The sequence below is a fragment of the Typopeltis vanoorti genome, chromosome 10 (genome assembly GCF_054136105.1).
Source record: "Typopeltis vanoorti isolate ZY-2024b chromosome 10, IOZ_Tvanoo_1.0, whole genome shotgun sequence".
Lineage (NCBI taxonomy): Eukaryota > Metazoa > Arthropoda > Arachnida > Uropygi > Thelyphonidae > Typopeltis > Typopeltis vanoorti.
This window is the reverse complement of record NC_143558.1, coordinates 103445111-103469146: the sequence shown is the minus strand read 5'-3', so window position 1 is coordinate 103469146 and position 24036 is coordinate 103445111. Positions and strand designations below refer to the sequence as shown.

The window sequence follows — 24036 nt, the reverse complement described above, 5'->3', positions numbered from 1 at the left end:
TACAGTGGAACTATAATCTCCATACATATACAAGTCATTGGCCTATGCATCATTACCAGAATTCATTGTGTTGTCATAATAATTTTGGTAATGTGTCCTTTGAATTTTAGCTCCCTATCCACCATCTACCCAAGATCTCTTATTTCCTCCATCTCCAATACTATATCCCCCCCTCCCCCAACCAGGCATAAATTGTACATCGCATCTTTTTTTATTTATTTATTATTTTTTTTTTTCAGATTTTTAAACCTTACATTTCGCAACATTGAACTGGTATCTCTACTCTTGTGCCCATTCACTCAGTCTATTCAAGTCTTCTTGTAAGGCCACAACATCTGCTTTACTCCTGATACTTTTTCCAAATTTCGCATCATCTGCATACAATTAATGTCCCTATTCAAACCATCCCCAATATCATTAACATACAGGTTAGACAGCAGTGGTTCTAAATACAGACTCCTGAGGCACACCACTAGTGACTTTCCTCTTCCAGGATGTTGTTCTCCCATACAAAACTTACTGATGCCTATGAGATAGCCAATCTCCAGTCTAGTGCACTAGTTTAATATCAACCTTATCTGCTCTTGTTTGGCTATCAATTTATCATATGGTAATCTATCAAAAATCCTTTGCGAAATCTAAGTATACCGCTGTATATCTCATGGAATCAAAAACTCGTCCAGTGCAGTTGTCGCCTTATTGTAATAAGTAATTACTAAAACATGACCTCCCTTTAGCATATCCATGCTATCCATCAAAGATAATACCACTGTCGTCAACCTTATTCTGGATCCTGGTTTTCACTAGCCTGCTTCTCCAACACTAGTCACAGCACCTGATACACAGATTGACCTAAAACATGATGCTTAAGTTCTGTCACCTCCCTTATGAAGCAGTACAATCTTCTCCTTCCACTCCTTTTGAACTTGATCCAATGTGATACTCATATTAAACAAATGTACTGAGGAAGTTGTAAACTCCCTGCCACATTACTTCAAAATATGTGGTGATATATCATGAAGTCACACAGCTTTATTCACATCAAGTTTGCTGAATTCCCCATTATACTCTTGCCCACTCATATCAGTAACTGAAGATGATAAATTTTTGTCAGCTGTGTACATCCAAGAAATAGAATGGCACTGAAAATCTTCCGAAAGGCAGATTAACATTGAGAAATTTCTGAAAAGTCATGATGCTCCTAAATTGTTTAAAGGTGGAAAAGAAAATGTTTAGCTGATTTTGGCTATGGAGCACTCCCATTGTAACAACTAGGAAAAAAAAAAGTTAAAATCAGATGAAGATTAAATTAAAGCATATTAATTTACATACCTGTGTAACAATTTTTGGAGGTAAAGATGGTAAAAACTTGACAGAAGATTTGATCAGAGCCGAGGAGGTATACAATTAAAACTGATGAGCACAAGATACCGACAACTGAGTGTAGCAATAACATTCATATTTAAAAAAAAGTAAAAAAAACCAATAACAAAATACCAAGAAGAATTACGTAAAATTTTGGATTTCAAAAGAACTGAGAATAAAGCAAAAGAAATAAAAAAAAAACCTGTTTTTATATATTTTATATACACACACACACATTACATATACACAGTAAGCCAGCAACATACATAACAGGTTCTGGCTGAAAACTAACTGTAAGCTTGCTGCGCAGCTTTTTTGTGAAATGTGTATTAGGAGTTTGGGTGGTTCGAGTGCATTTGGGAGTTTGGTTGGTATGAGAGTACGAGGGAATAATTTATTTTGTTTAATTGCTATGAGAGAGTAAATAGTATTGTTTTGTGGGAAGTTTTTCCACTTGGTTATACTATAAATTTAAGATGCCAAGAAATTATATTCTTGGTTTAATCTTTATCCAAGTGTAAACAAACCAAGTTTGCACCTGAAGTAATTTCAATGGAAATATGACTTCTGCATTACTTCAATCTTTGTATCACTTCCAGGTGTGGCTCCCACTGATGAGACCTCAGTAAAGGTCGAAACACCCTCTAGGTAGTGATCCTTCGCATAATGGATAGCATCATTCATGTCCATAAGGAAGATGTGCTTTGCATTATGGGATGCTAAGGCAAGTGATGTGAAGTAATTAGCCTCTGTATACGAGTTGCCCAGACCTGAAATTACTTCAGGTGCAAACTTTGCTTACACTTAGATAAAGGATTAAACCAAGAATATAATTTTTTGTCATCTTTAATTTAGTGTTTATGCCACATTGAGTGGTTCTTATTGCTAATGATTTAGAACAAAGTAATTTGAATTCAGTTTCTTGAAAATCAATAATGGTGACCTTTTCGATTTCAGGGGTATGTTTTGATTGTTTAGCATGCAAGGATATCTCGGTATTGTTTTTTTTTTTTTTGTGGGTATGTTTTTTTTTTTTTTCTTCTTCTTCTTTGTGAAGCTATTCTTTGTAGAAAATAAGTAATCTGGTATGGGAATATTACAATTTCAATAATGCTCAGTTATGTGGGACTTGATAGAATGAATAGTTAAACTTATGAGTGACGTTATGGCATAGTAGCATGTTGGCCTGAGTTATAGTGTTGAAGACAGTTCTGTAATTTGAATATTTGAAGATTTGTTTTATGCCTAAGAACAGATTTGAATTTGAGAATTTTAAAACTGTGATTTTGATATGTGGCTTTGAGAAGAGATGTGATTTTGTGCTTAGTGAATAGCATAGCCTATGAGTTGTTTAGGATACTCATAAAGAGAGCTGAAGATCTCTTTCAGATCAGTCTGATTAACAGTTTCCGTACATAGATTTGTAGGCATTTAATTTACCTGATAATTTTTTTTTTATGTAATCTTAAAGCAAGAAATTATATGCCTTGCATTTTTCATTCACATAACACAATCATTTTAATATAACTTTAATTCAGTAAACTGAACTTCCATGTTTGTTGGGATTTGAGCTGGTCCTGGATAAGAGTTTCACATTGTTCTCAAACCACTATTGCAGTCTGGATAATGTCATTGAAGAAGCGAATAGGAGAGAGAAGGAAAGAGGTTGTCTTGGCTTTTAGCCATAGCATTCCATCAAATCAGTTGAAGGAATTGTTTTGGAATGTGACGAGAGGCTTCATCATTCGGGACTCCATCCACCACTGGTAACGAGCTGTGGCCAAACTACATAAGTCTTACTTCATAACACTACACTTAACAATTTTCTATGACTTTGCAAGACTGGTCATGCAATTTAATGTCATGATGCATTTTATTTGATTACACTCTGTTTGTCATTAATTGTGGTGTCTACCAGTCTTTAGGTGCTCAGTAGTATTATCTAGTTCATGCCTTTCTATAACTCATCTTGCTTAGAAATTTCTGATTTTCTCAGTAACCTATTTGTATATCCTTCTTCCCTTCTACCACCATCAATGTATCATCCGTTTTGTACACTTATTTCAGTGACTCAGTGGATATTTTATTTATGCAGTGTATCACAAAACTCAAAAACCACGAGGAGTGGGATATTAATTTACAAATGAACAGTTTTCTGTTGTACAGTTATTGTACACTTATGAAGCTCACCACTGTGTTATCTCACCATGTTCACATTTTTCATGTTAGCATAAGTAAATATATCTTATATTTTCTGTGGTTTGTAGACAATATATGAGATATGTAAGATTGTGTGTGTGTGTGTTTCTTTTTTTTTTCCTTCACTAACTTAATTTTAGAATAATATTACACTGGTTTTTTTTTTTTTTTTTTTATGGACTAACGAATTTAATGATAAATTATGCCAACAAGTTTCACCAACTGAGCTGTTTGGCTTCTTCAGGACATACAAAACAGTAAAGACAACTCAAAGTCGCTAGTACATAGAACAAACATATAAAATATAACATAAAAGATACTTCGTAGTAACCCCACACAACAACAACAATCTACCAATATAAATCCTCAATTGCCATCCCTTATGCAGGAACAGTCTCAAAAAGATTGCAACACTCTTTGAACCTTTTGAAATTAGAGTAACTTTCAAACTGATCAAGGTGATCCGAAACATGTTAAGGTCACCAAATGACAGTAATGCCTTCTTCAAATACACTGGAGTATACAACATCCCACTCCTGTGGTTTAAACTACATAGATCAGACATCAAAGTCTTTAAATAAGAAAGAAAAAGGAACACGTAGGGGATGTTAAAAACAACAATAGATAACTCTGAATTAGCCCTCCACTTCTTCAACATAAGCCACACCATTGAATGGGACAAAAGTTTCATGCCTTATCTAGAAGAAGATTTCCAGTGTCGCAATTTCAAAGAAGCCACAATGGCTCTTTGTTCTGAAAGCAGCCTAAACAGAAATCAAAGAATGATCCTGCCTGATATATATATATATGAAAACCCTAATAAGATTGCTAAACTTGCCAGAATTTAATTTCGCTGCAAACTACAGAGTGTGCACACACAACAATAACTAATGAAACACACACTCCATGCATATGATGTTACGCGTCTTTTTAATTTATTTTATATTTTATATGTTTGTTCTATGTACTGGCGACTTTGAGTTGTCTTTACTGTTTTATGTGCCTTGAAAAAGCCAAACAGCCCAGTTGGTGAAACTTGTTGGCATAATTATCATTAAATTCATTGGTCCATAAAAAAAAAACCACTGTAATATTATTCAAAAATGTGTAAGATTATTTCTTTTAGTACTTCCAAATAGGTATGCATGCTTCAGAATACCTGAGTTTATTTTTATTATATTATACGATGAATATATGAACTTTCGATCAGTAAAATAAATATATACAGAAATGCATTGGGTTTATTTTGCTGTAATAATATGAAAAAAAATAACCAACTCATTTCGTCACAGATACTTGTGGATTTGTCTGGATAAACACTTCAAGGCTAACATGAACTAAAACATGTAGGAACCGTTACAATATAAGTTGAAAAAATTTAGTAATGTATTAGTTTATGTGAGCCTTTCATTGTATTGTTTTATCTTAACCCAGATGAAGCCACAAGTATCTGTGGCAGAACTAGTCAGTTATCATTATGGCCAAATAAAATCCATGTATTTCTGCTTATATATATATCATACATAATCTTGCCATAAATACTGTTACAACTTCTGCACACCTCCACGTTGTGCACACCCAACATTTGCATGTTTATCAGTATAGAGAGATAGAGTTGTCTAACTGTAAGGCTTATCAGGCAGTGGAGAAATTGAGAACCATGTAGCTGTAACAGCATTCCACAGAGTTGGAATATGACCACCTGTTATTTTCAACACACTAAAAAAACTCGTGATCAGTAGGATGTTTATGTATCAGACTATTAACCATTATAATGATACAGAAGACATATCTGACCACCAAAGAACAGGTCAGCAATGTGTTGCATTAGAACACAACAGCTTGTGAGGGCTGTGAAGGCATGCCTCTGCTGTAATATTGTGAGAAGACAGAAAGTGATGTCGCAAGAGATGAACATTGCAACAGAATGATATCATGCATACTAACTGATGATCTTGGGGTGAGAGCCAGTCTGGTTGGCCGAGTGGTTAGCATATCTGCTCTCCAACTATCTAAAGTATCTAGAGGTTGCAGGTTCAAATCTTGCCAAGGGCATGGATGTTTGCAGTTGTCCTACTAACCATTTATCATAATGCACTCATGTGTCCTGGTGCAGTATAACCTTTGATGTCTTTGTGCCATAAAAATCAAATAAAAAAACCTGGAGGTGAGATCCTATTGTCGTTCTACCGGACACTTCCTAACACCATAACTTATGTGGCAGAAGGTGATAAAATCAAAGGCACTTCTCCAGCAGTACACAAATAATAGACACAGATATTCTCTTCACAGATGAGATTTTCACCATTGAAGAGTTGTTTAACTGCCAAAAATTAGGTATAAGCCTGGGATGGTCGTACAGCATCCAGGTGATGGTGATATGTCGGGGGGGGGGGTATCCAAGTTGCATTTATGAGAGAAAGAAATCAAAACCTCTGTTGAAGTATATCAAGACACTGTGCTGTAATCTATGAATGATATATTCACGTAAACACAAGAAAGATATTTATTTAACCAAATATTTCGGTCTGGAAATAGCAGACCATCTTGGTTAAATAAATATCTTTCTTGTGTTTACGTGAATATATCATTCAATCTTATGTCACAAGTATCCTTAAAACAGCAAAGTGCTGTAATCTATGCTATGGTCCCTGAAGAACACCTTGTTTCATGGTTGGCAGTGGCAGTAGACCTTCCAACAGGACTCTGCCCCTGTACACAAAGCAAGGATCACACAACAGTGGTTGGAGATGAATATGCCCAACCACATATTACCATCTGTTAAGCTGTGTCGGGATCCATCTGGATCCATTGGACTTCAAATTGTAGTCAGAGCTTGAGAGAGTAGTTTTCAAGAAACACTGCCCCAAGCATCACCATTGTAAAGGTAGATTTGGAGCAAGCAGTGGCAGCATTGCATTTCCTTTAGATATTGTGCATGAAGGCAAAAAGGAGACATTTCAAACATTTAGTGCTGCTATATGCAAGCATGTTATACATGTGGTTTGTATTTGTTGAAAGCTGTAAATGATTTACTGATAGATTAAAGGTTTATGCACTGTTCAAGTTGTTACAATATTTATAGCTGTGTATATTGTTAATATAAAATAATCATCTTATTTTATTTTATTTTTGTTATTTTCAGTACCGAGGTTTACACGTACGTCCAGGTTATCAAGAACAGTATGAAAATAATCCAGAACACTATAAAGGAAGAAATATTATGGTATTTTTTATATATATACATTTATAGTTATATTTTTGATTTCAAATCATTACTTATTGTTTGTTGATTATTTGGAAAGTGTTGCCATAAAATTAAATTACTTCCTCCATTAAGGCTATACTTCAACATGAAATTTGGTTTAAGCTTGCATATATCGTTATTAAAACTGAATCAGTTTCATAACTCTTGGAGTTATGAAATTTATTCAGTTTTAATAATGATGTATGACAAACATGACATCATTCCTAAATCAGAACATATTCATTCATCTGTTTAGACATACCTGAAGCATGTAGGATATGCTATTAGTATAAAGTTCCATATTATAAAAATTCTAGCAGATATGGAGTGAAACAGAGAGAACAACACCAGAATTTTGTATAATTATGAACTAGTATGGAGAAAGCAGATTAAGAGACCACATGCTCAAAACCGTATTTGCTTTTAGATGGAGAAAAACTGTTAACATAAAAAGACTGTGAGTAGTTGTGACAGGTTATTCTGGGAATATATCTGTTCTTTATAGAACATCCCTAACCTGTGGATATAAAAATCTTCTAAACATCTAGCAGACTATAATTCTACATTTAAATCAACAAAAAGAACTGGCCACCAGAGGGTGTAGTCAAAATATTTGACTGCTTACTTGATATTCTGTGTTCTTGTTCAAATGACTATCTATCCATAATTAAGTATAATGGAATTAATATAGCACAAAGAAATAATACAACACAGGTTTAATCATTACAGTATTTCATCTGTCACAAAGACATTTTCTGGGATACAATATAAAAATTGCAACACACACAAAACAAATACTAGAAGGCTTAAGAGCAGTGTCATCTGTGACTGCTGATGGCTGTCCTTGGCTGTTGGGCATCAGGTCTAAAAATTAATATTTCCCAGATCCAGAAGTTTGAGCCTCCATAGATCAGTCAGTATAGACGAAGCCCTTTGGTCAGAAAGACCTGGGTTCGATTCCTGTCCAAGATATGAGGAACCTTTATCTGGTCTCTTTTGACTAAAAGTAAATTAGTCAGTCTCATATGTTGGTGAGGGGGGGGGGGGTCACCTGGAAACTCAGATTTTTCGTCCCCCAGAACAGGCAAACCAGCTCCATGAACACACGCATCTACAGACGTAGGACACAACAGGAGGCATAGGGCCAACCACCTTATCTCGAGGCAGTTGCGGTTGTGAAGTCCACAGCTAAAGAACCTCAGTGGTTTGTGAAAAAAAGCTTAAAGACAAGATCTAGAAGTATAATACAATATTTATTTGGATTAGGTTAGTTTTTTAAATCAACAGTAGATTTATGTATTTTTTATGAAATGCTCTGGATATCCACAAGAAGAGTATTACTATAATATGTAGATAGGACTTGGGATATGTAAGGATAATTAAGTTTTTTATTTGGTGGGGGAGGGAGATGATGAGAAAGTGTGTAATCTTCTTTCTGCTTATGCAAGGTAAGTTTTCTGTATACTTCAAAAGAAAGAGATGTCTTTTGGAAGACATAAAGTGAAGTATCTAGAAAGACATACCATTGCAGTTTTAGTTTTCCCTAGTGAATTGGATTTACGGGTATTGACTGTTAAGGAGGAATGTGTTTGAGCCATGAAACCAAATTGAGAAACATTAATACTAAATCTCAACTAGATTATTGATTCAAGATCATGGTTTTCAAAATAATGGTATAAGGTGTTACTGAGACAATAATAAAACAGGCAAGTTTATCTGAATAATAAGAGATGTCTTGAGAATATATAATCATGGAATGGAAAATATTGAGATAAGGCAGCAAAATATGTTGGCAAGATTATCAATGAATTCAAGGTGCATAGGATAAAGCCTGAGCTCAAACTGTTGTAAAAATGTTAGGTGAGTGGTTGGAGATAAGAAGAGAAAGTAACAGGAGGCATGAGATAAGAAAAAGGAATATATGACAAAGCTGGGTGCACGACAACTGGGTGACGGAATAAAAGATCAAATATGCAATTCTATTCTGTTGATCTATGACCAGGTAAATTTAAATAATTTTTTTTGAGAAATGAGTTAAAAGAACGGTATAAACATAAAATTTGAAAAATCTCACATATAATTAAGTTTATTTTTATTGTATAGAATTACGAATTGTATAGAAGTTATATTGAAATTTTCCATACAAAAAAATGAGTCAGCTAGTTAATAAATATTTATATTATATATTTTCGTTTATATCATATATCAAAATTTGTAGGATTGTTTAAGAAAGAGATGGTTAAAAAGAGTGGTCCGAAAATGATTTAAAAATGAAAAGGCATAATTGCACAGTATTAAAATAAAGAAAAAATAAATTTTTTTTAAAATTCATTTATTAATATTATTTTGTAATTAATAAACATATTTACAAATGTTACATATATACATTAAAACAAAAAAGTATATGAAATTCAAAACAATTGTTTTGAATTTATTAATTCATATTATAGTTATATGCAATACCACGTAAATATTCTATTATATTTTCCCTATCGTAATTAATAACTTTTTTTTCAAAATTCTTTGGTCAGCTTCATCGTAACATCTACGTTTGTGCCCATATTGAAAACCTGCTACTGCTCTTTCATAATCAACATCATATGTTTTTTGAATTTTTTGTAGCCCATTTATAAAAATCCATAAATTAGATGACTTGCGCTGCTGCCAAAGCTCAATTGCAGTTTTCGATGACAGGTTTCTGCAAAATTATTTGTCCTATCTGTTCCATTTATTGTTCTTTGGTACACAGACCAAATGTTTGAGGGAAAAATCGATGAAGCCCTGGTTCTGTTATTCCTTAGACGACCTATGTATGTGTTCATAAACCATTCTAAAATTGGTTCAAATTCATTGGATAAATGATTCTCAAGTTCAGAAATAGCGTAAATAATATCTTGTTCTGGAACGAAAGCAAGCGAAGTGATCATTTTTGAATTTAAAGCGAATTGCGCATCAGAATTATATCTGGTTAAAAGACTGCATGAAGCTAAATGCTTATGAAGATTTTGTACGAGATGAAAAAAGCAACCATTATGTTAGCTTGTGTAAATACTATATGTAACGTTTGATGAATGGCAATTTCAAAATCAACATTTATATTTTCGGGATCTAGTAATGGCCACATTTCATGTATCATATAAAATAATTTTGTATATGTTTCAAGAGTCTTATTAGGTAATAAACAATATAAAACAGGACCTTCATCCTTTCTAGTCAAAATAACAAATATTTCAGCAAAAAGAGAGGGAGAAAGTCAAAATGTGCCATCCATAAATAATTCATTCATGCTTTGGCTCCACACTGCATGGCTTTCACGAACCAAAAATTAATATTCTCATGGGGTCGACCTGTTCTGATCCAGAATCAGCCAATAAAAAATGTTCAAATTGTGATGGACTGAATTCATAATTTAAGTATTCTTCAGGAATAATTATTGTTTCCCTAGAATCAGGATTAATTGGGGCTTTTAAATTTTTTAATCTTCTTCTTTGAATATTTCTGCACAGACTGCTATGATTTGGAAGCATTCCTTCTACTGCAGAAGAAACATTTTGTAGAACTTGAGTTCCGATTTGTGATGGGTTGTTCATTGTCGTATCCACTAATTTTTTGCTGTTGTACTAACTTCTTGCATTATTACTCTTGCCACATTTCCAGAACTGTTACATATGTGTTCCTGTTTTTCAGAAATTAGTGATTCATCACTGATACTTGTCTGGATTCTACCTTTGCATCCTTTGTTTTTATTTTCACATCGCCAAAATTGAATTGAACCTTTCTTATCAATCTTGTCTTTAACATAAAGATACCCATTCCAAGCATATTTTTCCTTGTCTCTTTGACTTAATATTCTTGAATTAACCATTTCTGAAGAATAGAAACAAGAAATATAAATATAAAAATAAAATTAAAAAAAGGTTTTCACTATTGATATTGAAAAAATTCTTAATTATATCAATAGTGAAATATTTCTATTCTTCTGTATAATTGTACTTAGCAATTTGTTTCATTTCAGAGATAATCAAGAGTTTGAAATTTATATAAATTAATTTAGATGTCACGTATACAATTTAGTATACGATTAAGATTATAAATTTTGAATACATACCTTTTATTTACTGAAACTTGTTCTTTGCACGTGGTAACTATAACGTTGATACAAATATCGGAAACGATGTAATAAACAACTAGTCTTACTGTTTAATAGAAGTCAAAATATCTTGCGAATGCTTATTAAACTAAATAACTGCACACAAAACGCCCAAATGATAAATTGCCAAACAAGACACCTTACGCAGTGATGCTCAGAAATAAAAATTATAAGCAAGATTTTTCAATTTTTTTGTTTATAACGTTCTTTTAACTCATTTTTACCTGGTAATAGATCAACAGAATAGAATTGCATATTTCATCTTTTATTCCGTCGCCCATTTGGCCATTGCCCAGTTGACCATGTTCCTCAAAGCTCGTATGAAGACATAAGAATTTTCTCTGGTACAAAAATTAATGATAATTAATGGCTGTCAGGATGCAGAGATGTAAAGTGAAAGAATGAATTTTTGGCAATCACTAATAACTTGAAAGGTGAAAAGTATGGTATAAGGCAGTGGTCTCAAACTCAAATTGCATGCAGGCCGAATGCACGATGTGAAAGCAGCTGACGGTCCGGAATTTTTTTTTTAACAAAATGAGAGTGAATATATATATATATATATATATATATATATATATATATATATATATTGAACCATACTTACCCCTAATGTATGGATACCCCTTTATTACCTTTATAATTATGAAACCCTTTTATAACCTTTATAACTTGAGAATAAATAATGACAACCTATTCTCTTTCTTTTATTTATTAAATTTTTCTTCAACACATACAGAAAAAATACATATGCTTGTATGTAAATAATTATAAACTTCTGTACTTCTTACTGCAACTTGACACTTGATGGCGTTTCGATTCTGATAAAGTTTGTACGCTTGGAGAAAAATTACTAGAAACTATCTTCATCACGGATTGTAGATGCTCATCGGTCAATCGGGTTCTTTTCTTAGACTTGTTAATTTTCAACTGTGAAAAAAACTGTTCACATATAAATGTACTCCCAAACAAAGCGATTATTCTTATTGCAAAAATTCGTAACTGAGGGTATTTATCTTTTGACAAGTATGAATAAAAGTTAATCAAATCTGTATCTTCAAATCTTTGAATAACATTTATATCACACTGTAAATTAATTAGCTCCATTTGTAGATTTTCTGGTGCATTATTCACATTCGTTTTTAATGGTAATGAAAATAATGTAAAATTGGACTCCAAATCATTAAAATCTTTAAATCTTACTTCAAATTCTTGTCGTAATAATGCTATTTTTCTTCCATATTCTTGAGATTTTTCATTTGAAATAATAGGGCAGGATGTAGGAAATGTACGAAGATGTAGGAAATGTACGAAATTTGTTTATTCCAGTTGTGTTTCCCATAATTGCAATTTAACTTTAAAAGCTTTAATACAAGCATACATGTCAGTGATAAGTTTATTCTTTCCTTGAAGCTCTTTATTGAGAATATTTAAATGGCCAGTTAAGTCGACAAGAAATGTTAAATCTGTTATTCATGTATCATTACTTAGCTCGTCGATGGTTTTATTTTTTTTGTGTCATGAAAATTTTGATTTCATTTATTAAACCAAAAAACCATTTTAATACAGCTCCTCAACTTAACCACCTCACCTCGTTATAATAAATCATTTCTCCGTACTCACTTTCAATTTCTTCAAGCAATGCAACAAATTGTCGATGATTCGGAGCTCGTCCACAGATAATTTACTGTTTTAGTTACTGTTTCCATAACATTATCCATCTGCAAACTTTTGGCACAAAGTGCTTCTTGATGAATAATGTAATGTATAGTGCAAAATTTATTCCGAAATTTTTCTTCTTTCACTATATTTCTTAATTTTACCGCTACTCCATTTTTTTTACCAACCATAGCAGCTGCGCCATCACTTTCAAATTCAACCATTTTATCCCAATTTAATTTATATTTATCTATTACAGTTTTTATTTCAGAAAAAATATCCTGTGCACCAGTTTTTCCTTTCATATGAATTATTTCCAATAATTCCTCAATTACTTCAAATTCATCAGTAACACCTCGTACGAAAACGGCAAGGTGTGCTATATCTGTGATGTCAGTACTCTCATCAACTGCTATTGAGAATGCTGCAAAATATACACTTTTTTCTTTTAACTAACATCGTAAATCACTAGCGATTTCGTAAATACGTTCTGCTGCCGTGTTGGCTGACAAACTAATATTTTTAAATAATTGTTGTTTGTCAGGACAAAGAAGTTCAGCAGACTTAATCAAACAATCTTTAAGGAATTCGACATCAGTAAATGGTTTTGATCGTCTTGCAGTGATGTGCGCGAGAGCAAAACTTGCGTGGTTCAAACTATTTCTTGCCTTGTCAATGGATGCAACCATAAGAGGCCATTCAATACACCAAAAGACATTTTGTTTAAAAATTCCTTTAGATTTGTAGTTATTGAAAAATTAATTATATAATAGACCAGCACTTATTTGACTATAGGGCATTAAACATATCATCATCATCAAATTCTTGCCACGTACTCAAGGGGTGTACAGGATATGATAGTAGTACATGAAAAATATTACATCATTACTAACTTTCTATCTACAATTTTCCTCCAAATCAGTCTGTTACTTGTCAAGACTCCAACATTATCAGATCTTATATTTCTATCATCTAAGGCACTTTGTACCGTATCAATCCACCTATATCTTGGTCTTCCTCTGGGTCGTTTTGCTGCCAACCTGGCAGAGAACACTTGTTTTGCTAATCTTTCTTCACCCATTCTGTTTAAGTAACCATACCACCTGAGATTAGCTCTGCTAACGCATTCCTGGATGCTGACAATGTCAAGTTCTGTCCTAATATCCTTTTAATATGATATTGCCATTGATGCCATCTGTTCACACCTATAAACTTTCTCAGGACTCTCATATCTGCGGTCTTTAGTCTTTGGTGAAGTGTTTTACTTCTGACCCAACTCTCAGATTCATAAGTTAAAACTGGTTTGAACACTTCTTGTATACAGCTAATTAAGTACTCTGACTAATTTCTCTCTTATTCCATATGAATTTATTCAATTGACTTCCCACCATACCAGCTTTGTTGATTCTGTTGTCTATTATTATATTTAATTTACCATCTTCACTAAAAATCATGCCTAAGTAGCTGAAATGTTTTACTTGTTCCACAGGTTCTCCATTCACAATGCAGTTTCACTGATTCTGCCTTATTTTCATTGTCTTTGTCTTTTTAATGCTGACCTTCATACCATATCTATTACAACAGTTATTCAATTTAGCCAGAGAATCTTGCAGACTAGTGGGGGATTTATTTAGAAGTATAACATCATCTGCATAAAGCAAACAGCTGACATTAATGTCATGTTTAATACTACTTTCCTTCATAATGTGATCCATATAGATAATGAATAACAGAGGGGATAATGTACATCCTTGTCTCACACCAGATTTAACATTCAACCATCTTCCTGTACTTCCTTCAATTCTAATTGCTGACTTACAACTCAAATAAAGACTAATTATTGCTCGATATAATGCCCCATTGACATCATATAACTGTAAGTATTGAATAGTTCTCTCTTGGCACCTTGTCACTTGCCTTTTCCAAATAGATAAAACTTAAATACAAATCTTTGTTATATTCCCATGATTTCTCCACTATATGTCGTAAAGTGAAGATCTGATCCTGACAGCCTCTATTTGGCTTGAATCCAGCTTGTTCTTCACCAAGCTTTTCTTCCACAATTCTTCTCAGTCGTTTCTCAAGTATACTTGCATAGATCTTGCCAGGAACACTCTGTAGGGAAATACCTCTGTAATTCTCACATTCAGTTTTATTTCCCTTTTTAAATATGGGTACTATGAGAGCTCTACTCCAATCATCAGGAATTCGTCCCTCTGTCTAGGCTTTCTGAACTATGTATTGCAGCCATTGCAAGACTCTTATACCACCATACTTATAAAATAAGACCATACTTGGCAAATAAGAGTATGCCATCACCATTTGGAAACAACTAGCAAATCAAAGAGAAGGAATACAAGGTACATACAACAATTGTATGTATCTTGTATTCCTTTGGGGGAATGCAAGATACATACGTTTTGGGGGAAAGGGACTTCAGTTATGGGCAACAGAGATTAGGAGGAGGAAAGACCACATGATGGGATGGAAATAGAATTTTTTGACTACTAAGAAACACCGAAAATTGAGACGGACTCTAGGTTTGAGTGCTACATCTAGTAATAGCATCAGAGGATCTGTCAACAATTAAGGTATCCACAGTACTTTGAGTCCAAACAATTCATTGTGGGGAAATTCAATATGGGAAAATTTTTGTGAGAAAATTTAAATAATATTGTAACGAAAACAAATGTAAAAAAAAAAATATTTTCGAAAATGTAGTTTCTTTCTGTATCATTCATTTAATTAGTTTTATTTAGCTTTTTTATAATATTTTTATTCTGTATAAAGTGAAATTAAGATTTTGTATTTTACTGATTAGTGAGTACCCTGATTCCTGTTTATTTCTTAAAATGTTAATATTTTTTATTTTTTTTCTTATTTAGTACTCTGGCTCTGCTGTAGGAAAGATATTAATTTTTTACTAGACTGTGATACATTTTTTAGGGAATAAGAATGTTTATCTATTTTGCTCTATTAAATTTGCCATATAATAGCTGAAATGTTTTACTTGTTATATATGTTCTCCATTCAGGATGTATTTGATTTTTTCGGTCTTCCTTTCTATTTTCATAGTCTTTGACTTGTAATTGCTGATTTTCATACCAAATTTGTTACAGCAGTTAATTCAATTTAGGTAAGGAATTCTGCTGACATGTACTGGATTTATTTAAGAGTATAGTACCACCTGTATAAAGAGCTAAGATTAACATCTCCAGTTTTGATATATGGCCTAATGCCACCACTTTGTTTCTTATATGAATGATATGGAAGATAAATAAAAGCAGAGTCCAGTCTCACCCCCTAATTTAATACCAACCTATCTTATATTTCCTTCAGTTATAACTGTTGACATACAACTCAAATATAGTATATATACAATAATATTGGTATTATGTCTCATTTGCACCTTATAATTGTAGCATTTCAGACAACGTTTCTCTTGATTCTTAGCTGTCCTGAAGTCAAAATTTGATCTTGACAACTTTTATTTGATCTAAACCCAACTTGTTCTTCACATTTCCTTTCCACAAATTTTCTTAGCTTCTTTTCATATATATTCACATTAACTTACTTGAAACACTCATTAGGAAAATTCCTACGATATTCCCACTTTTTTTAAATAGATGCTATAAGAGTTATCAGTTATTTATTTCTGACTGAATATTGTTAAAAATATTATAATTAGCTTTAAATCCAAGTATTATTAGATGTTTTTCCCACCTACATCATCTACATTAAGACTCAGCTATCTGTAAAAAAAAAAAAAAAAAAAAAAAAGTGGTCCTTAAAACACACATACACGCATACTTATATATGTGTACAGGTATCCCTTGATTAACGCAATTAATTAATCCATCGATGTTATCACTTATATCAAAATTGCATTAATCAATCAAATATAATAATCAATGGCAAAAATTACAATTCATCCATGATCGATTACTGTATTAATAATTTGTTTTTATATGGTACTCTTTTAGGAAAGATAAAAAATCAATGCAAAGTAAATGTTTAATAAATGGTTGTACCTACGTTAGTTACTGCAATTTTTTATCAAAGTTATCAAGAGTCGTTTGAACAGTTTTAGTTTTTTTCCTATCAGCATAAATTCTATGATAACAAGCAAAATGACTCTTTAGACCTCGACAAAAAAGTATTTTTGATTAACATCTGGATCCATATCCATTACTTGCTGCTGAAGTGATTCTAAACTGTGAAATATTCCATCCAGTTCTTTGATTGTTATCTTCTTTGGCACCTCATCTTCACATTCCATTTGTTTGTTGTCTTCATATGTACATTGTTGTTCAATTTCAAGAGGATTGTTGTCACTGAAATCTTTTGAATTTGAATCCAATAATTCTTTAACATCTGCATCAGCACCATCAAAACCAAGGTCTTCACCAATTGCAACGATTTCTTCAACCACGTTATTCACAGCATTTTGAAAACTACCTAAGTCATTAGCGAATTCTGCAAAAGGTTTTTCCACACAGCTCTCATGCAGCTAGAAGACACTTGTCACGAATCAAGAATGTTTTCAATTGCATGTTTAATGTTAAAATTTTTACAAAATTCGTGGAGCGTAATCGCATCTTCTCCTGTTGTTGTTTCTACTGCCTTTGAGAATGTCATTTTAAGAAAATAGGCTTTGAAAGTTGCAATGACGCCTATGTTCGTGGGTTGTAGCAATTATGTCGTATTTGGTGGAATTTTGGTAAATTTAAAGGCACCTTAATTAAAACTTGTCGCATATATAAAGGGATTGTTGCAATTAATTTCAGCGCGTTAATCAAATCTTGCATTAAGCAAAACCACGTTAAACAAGGGATACTGTGTGTGTGTGTGTGTGTGTGTGTGTGTGTGTGTGTGTGTGTGTGTGTGTGTGTGTGTGTGTGTGTGTGTGTGTGTGTGTGTGTGTAGTTGCATGAATTGTAAGTTTAAAATTTTGTTTTTCATTTCAAATTATATGTATCATTCGTTGACAGTCTCCAGTGGAAACATTGGAAAGACCTGGTTTCAAATCTTATTGGATGCAAGACTTCTTATAAGGACTTTTCAAATATCTGAACTTGAGTCAGCTAGTCTCGCATAGAGATGATATAATTTTTTTTCTTATAGAAACTTGAATTTTTCTTTTATTTGCAACACAGACTTATTAACCTGAGAATACATGCAAGTGGTTAATCTTACCTGCAGGCTATGCAAGTAAGATTAACTACCTGCATGTATAAAATTTCATTTATATGGCCAATTTACTTTGCTGTAAACAGCCATTGAGCATATCATGATAAATATATATTTTTAATTCATGTAAATTACATAAACTGCTCTAACAATTTAGTCAGTTATACAGTATGCTTATCTTGTTGATTTATGTTGTGTTTGTGTTTCTTGTGTATTAATAATAATGAGAAGCAAAGCTCCAGCTGAAAGAAAGTTTGGGAACCTATGATCTTAAGAAAATTTATTACTTATATAAATCCCACTTACATTTCTGAAGATTCAATTTTAAATCTAAATTGTTTTTATTACAGTATTTTGACACCATTGAAGCAGCTTTTAATTACTCTGAAGAGCTTGAAAATCCACTTATTTTTATACACACTGGTGTATATAAAGGAGAATTTCTCATAATAGACACCAATGTAGCAATGGTTGGTGCAGGTATGTTAAATCCTTTATAAACTTTTTAAGTTATTTTCTGAATAATCTATTGGTCATTTTATTATTAATGAAAATTCATTACTTTTTTTTTTTTAGTGGAATCACTGATGATTCTATCAAAAATAGAGTTTATCATGAGGTTATGTACATACAACCAATAAATGCTTCAACAACATATGCATCATCATCATCAAATTCCTGCCATGTACCCTCAAGGGGTGTACAGGATATGACAGTACTACATGAAAAATTTACATCATTACTAACTTCCTATCTACAATTTTCCTCCTAATCAGTCTGTTACTTGTCAAGACTCCAACATTATCAGATCTTATATTTCTATCGTCTAAGGCCTTTGTACCGTATCAATCCACCTATATCTTGGTCTTCCTCTGGGTCGTTTTCCTGCCAACCTGGCAGAGAACACTCGTTTTGCTAATCTTTCCTCTCCCATTCTATTTAAGTGACCATACCACCTGAGATTAGCTCTGCTAACGCATTCCTGGATGCTGACAATATCGAGTTCTTTCCTAATTTCCTCATTTTTAATATGATATTGCCATTGATGCCATCTGTTCACGCCTCTAATCTTTCTCAGGACTCTCTTATCTGCGGTCTCTAGTCTTTGGTCAAGTGTTTTACTTCTGACCCAGCTCTCAGATCCATAAGTTAAAACTGGTTTGAACACTGTCTTGTATACAGCTAATTTATTGTTCTGACTAATTTCTCTCTTATTCCATGTGAATTTATTCAATTGACTTCCTACCATACCAGCTTTGCTGATTCTGTTGTCTATTTCTATATTTAATTTACCATCTTCAGTAAAAATCGTGCCTAAGTAGCTGAAATGTTTTACTTGTTCCACAGGTTCTCCATTCACAACACAGTTAACATTTTCAATGATTCTACCTATTTTTATTGCTGACCTTCATACCATATCTATTACAACAGCTATTCAATTTAGTCAGAGAATCTTGCAGACTTGTAGCGGATTTATTTAGAAGTATAACATCATCTTCATAAAGCAAAGAGCTGACATTAACATCTCCAATTTTGATATCAGGGTTTAATACCACTTTCCTTCATAATGTGATCCATATAGATAATGAATAACAGAGGGGATAATGTACATCCTTGTCTCACACCAGATTTAACATTAAACCATCTTCCTGTACTTCCTTCAATTCTAACTGCTGACTTACAACTTAAATAAAGACTAAGTATTGCTTGATATAATGCCCCATTGACACCATATAACTGCAGCGTATTGAATAGCTTCTCTCTTGGCACCTTGTCATATGCCTTTTCCAAATTGACAAAACTTAAATACGGATCTTTGTTATATTCCCATGCTTTCTCGACTATTTGTCGTAAAGTGAAGATCTGATCCTCACAGCCTCTATTTGGCCTGAAATCAGGAATTTGTCCCTCAGTCCAGGCTTTCTGAACTATGCGGTGCAGCCACTGTAAGACTTTTATACCACCATACTTCAGCAATTCTGGTCGAATATCATCTACTCCTGCTGCCTTTCCACATTTCAAGCTTTTGATGGCTTTTTCTACTTCAAGTATGGATATGTATTCCTGACTGCATGCCTGGTCGGTGTTTTTTTATCACTGTGCTGTCATCACTGCTTGTTTCCTTTAGCAGTTTTTCAAAGTAATTACTCCATACTTCAAGGATATCTTTTTCTCCTGTTTTCATGTCACCTTTATCATCTCTAACTCCTTTTACAGCACTCTTTCCTCCATTCCTAAGTTTCTTCAACAACCTCCAGAATATTTTGCCACCTTCTTGATATTTATTTTCTATATTCTTGCCAAAGTCCTCCCATGACTTTTGTTTAGCTAGTTTTACACACTGTTTAGCTTTCTTACATTTGTCTCTATATTCTGTAAGATTAAAAGCTGACTGGTTTGCCAGGAACTTTTGATATGCTTTCTTCTTTTCCTTCACTGCCTCTGCATCAAATGCAACTACACCTTTAAAATTTGAAGTATGAAGACTGAACTAAAATCCTTTGCTATCTTTTCTTATTTAGTATTATTTCCATAATAGAAGTTTGTTTATGAATGCAATGTATGCACCAAGTTTCATTTAAAATATTAATTTTTATGTCTTAAGGTTGGCAGTGCTGATCTGGTTATAGAGTTAAATTGCAAAGTCACTTGAAGACTGGCAGCACATTTGATTCTTATTGTAGCAAACAGCTATAACAAATCAACAAAAATTCCCATAGGCACGGTACAATGTATGAAATTTTTGTAAATCCCAGTTACATTGAAGTAGTTTCTCTATATTGAACAAAATATAAATTTCTTTTCCTTTCCATACTTCTTTATAGATAGTCAGTTTGGTGTATTCAAAATATGCCCAAACTATACTGATATGCTGTAGGTTTTACAATGTTTTGTGAAGTCGATATAAAAACAAAAAATTTCTTTTCACATCAGCTTTTCTCTTTATTGGATATTATATTTCAGTTCGTGTAACAGTTAATGAAAATTATAATTGTGAATTCACTTTTGTATTCTAAAATCATTCTTTCCAAGACAGAAAACATATTTGAACATGCAGTGATTACTAAAATGAAACAGAAGGCAAAAACAAAAAAGTATTGGAATATTTTTTTCGTCCTTTTAAGTTCTTATTTATAGTTTTATATTTCAATAATTTGTAACTACTGCTGAGATATTACTGGAGAAGAGCACCAGATGGAAAGAGTACCACTAGCACACTGCAGGGTTTTTCTTTTAGTTTTAAAAAAAAAATCAGCTAACGCCTTTTACTCTTGTAAAGGGAGTACTTGAGGCCATTTTAGCCCTATTTAACTTTTGGAGACTGAGTGGGCAGTTCAATCTCCACTGGTAGCCAATAAGAGATAGCTGGTCCAAGGCTATCACTAGTTTAAGCAGCCAGCAGTGAAGTGACGGCTCAACAAGTGCCACCATCTCATGGTCCCTAACCCTAACAAATATTTTTTTTAATGTCTGAAATGGTGTGAGTTCTACGGTCGATTTTCTTGAGTTTTACACGATGAAAAACCTGAGTTTCCGGGAGATAAAACTCTTGCAGGTGCCAGAGATCAAATAACTTGGGAACGGTCGAAAAAAGGCTTTGAAAAAGTTCCTCTAGTTGGCGATTAAAATAGAACTGATGATGCTCTTTCTTCAGGTAGTTGTGCTGAGGAGTGCATACACTACTTCCCTTGAGCTACACAGGCTCATTTTTCAAACATTACTCTGATCTAAAACCAGAACAAAAACTAGCTCAGTGGAAGTGGTGTTTGCACTCCACAGTGCTTGACTGCCTGAAGACCTAGGTTCAAATCTAATCGCCAACTAGAGAAACATTTTCTAAGCCTTTCTTTGCCATTTCCCAAGTTAGTCAATCTCTGGCATGATAAGCAGGTTTTTTCCTCCTGGAAACTTGGTATTTTTGTCTCGTAATCTCAAGAAAATCAACCATAGAACCCACACTATCTCAGACAATAAATAGTGTTAGAATTAGATACCACAAGATGTTGGCACTTTTCAGCTGCCTCTCTTCACCGGATACCAGATATTGTTAGTGATAGTCTCAGGCCAGTTATTTCTAATTAGCCTCCAGTGGAGATTGAATTGCACCTTCAGTCTCCAAAACATTAGATAGGGCTAAAATGGCCTTGCTTATCTCTGCAAGGGAATCAAAGGTATTATTTTTTATTTATGTTTATGTAAAGAGTTAATAAAACCATTTACTATATTAAATGCTTATATTTATGTCCAGTTTCTCAACATGATATCGTAAAGTAGCACTTCCTGTTTTTATTGTCAATGCATATATATTTTAATAAGATTTTGGCATGTTCATATAGTTATATATTAGCATATTAATATATTTTGTATATAAATATTTGTATTTGGGGTGCTTAAGGGTCAAAGCTGTATAACTGAGATGAGACCTGTCCACATAGCCTTTAAAGGAATGTGGAGAACCGACCAGGACTTCTTACCTAATGTCCAATCCTCACCTTCTCGTGGTGCACCCTGTTAGGTATTTACCTGAATATTGAACGAACGAGGATGGGCTGACAATTTGGGATTTAGCCAACCAACTTGTATTCTTATTGGCTTAAACCAAAACATAAATGATGGTACAACATGACAGAATTTCATGCCGGCTGGGGCATCACCTGGTCAAACAAGCCCCTCGCCCCGTTGTTTTTGCCAGGGCAAACAGCGAAAAGTCAGCATCTCGAACAAATCTAAAAACATACCCCAACTCAACATCACCAGAGTCAAAGATTGGTACAATCAACATAAGAAGCCTGAATGGCGAAGAAATTGATCTAGCTGAGGAATTAGATAATACCAGATCGACATAATAGGGGTGACTGAAACAAAAAAGACAAAAACTGGTGAGATCTTTCTGAGCAATAAATACAAAATGTTATATTCAGACAATGACAATTAAGGGATAAAAAGGAGTATATTCAAATAATGACAATTAAGGAAAAAAAAGGAGTAGCCATAGTATTCAACACTAAATATGAGGCTAATCTTCTTGATTGGCAGGCAGTTTCAAGTAGAGTAATGTGGGCAAATATCAGAATGGGGAACTAGACAATGAAACTTATTTGTGCCTATGGTCCCACAGAAGGTTCTACTAAGGTAGAAGTGGAGGAATCTTTTGAGGCTTTAGAGAAAACAACTGACACAATGAAAAAGCAAACGTTGGTCATTGTTGGGGATCTAAATAGCAGAGTAAGAAATGATTGTCAGACATACAAAATATTTGGGGAAAATTTGGAGAAAAGAACAAAGCTAATAATAATGGCAAATATCTGATGGATTTCTGTTCAGGACATGAATTGGTTATTACTAACACCATGTTCCAACATAAAAATGTGCAAAACCTCACATGGAGAGAAGAGGCAAGGAATAAGAAAAGTCTCATTGACTATGTTATTGTTGATAGTGATGTTTTCTCCCTGATGCACGACACCAGAGTGTACAGAGGATTGGAAATTGGAAGTGATCACTATATTTAGTCTTAAGCAGGATAAAATTGAATTTCATTTTGAAAAGAAGAACCATGTAAGAAAGTTTTAAAGCGAATAAAAGTTGAGCAGAGCTCAGATGTGAACTGTAGACTAAAATACACAAAGATTATTGATGAAAAAATGAAAGAGTTTTTGAACAGGAACCAAACCTTGGAGATTCATTGGCAAGCCTTGAAGAAAACACTGATTGATTCAGCCAGAGAGGCATGTAGTGAGGTTGTCTGCAAGGATAGAAAAATCAGAACTCCATGGTGGACACAGGAGGTTAAAGAGGCAGTGAATGAAAAGAAGAAAGCATATCAAAAGTTCCTGGCAAATAAGTCAGCTTGTGCTCTTAGAGAATACAGAGACAAATGTAAGAAAACTAAAAACTGTGTAAAACTAGCTAAACAAAAGTCATTGGAAAACTTTGGTAAGAACGTAGAAAATAGATATCAAGAAGATGGCAAGATATTCTGGAGGGTGTTGAAGAAACTTAGAAATGGAGGAAAGAGTGCTGTAAAAGGATTTAGAGATGATAAAGGTGACATGAGAACTGGAGAGAAAGATATCCTTGAAGTATGGAGTAATTACTTTGAAAAATTGCTAAATGAAACAAGCAGTGATAGCACAGTGATAAAAAAACACTCAACAGGTATACAGTCAGGAATACATATTCATACTTGAAGTAGGAAAAGTCATCAAAGGCTTGAAATGTGGAA

At 33.4% G+C, this 24036-nt stretch overlaps 1 protein-coding gene across 2 annotated transcripts in view; it reads left to right on the top strand.

Moving 5' to 3' along the window:
* Positions 1-24036, top strand: part of FBXO11 (F-box protein 11) — a 412771-nt gene that overhangs the window by 107930 nt on the left and 280805 nt on the right. For both annotated transcript variants that reach the window (XM_090399679.1, XM_090399680.1), the window contains exons 5-6: positions 6710-6790; positions 18161-18290. In XM_090399679.1, the coding sequence (XP_090255805.1) occupies positions 6710-6790; positions 18161-18290 (211 nt within the window). The remainder of the gene's footprint in view (positions 1-6709; positions 6791-18160; positions 18291-24036) is intronic.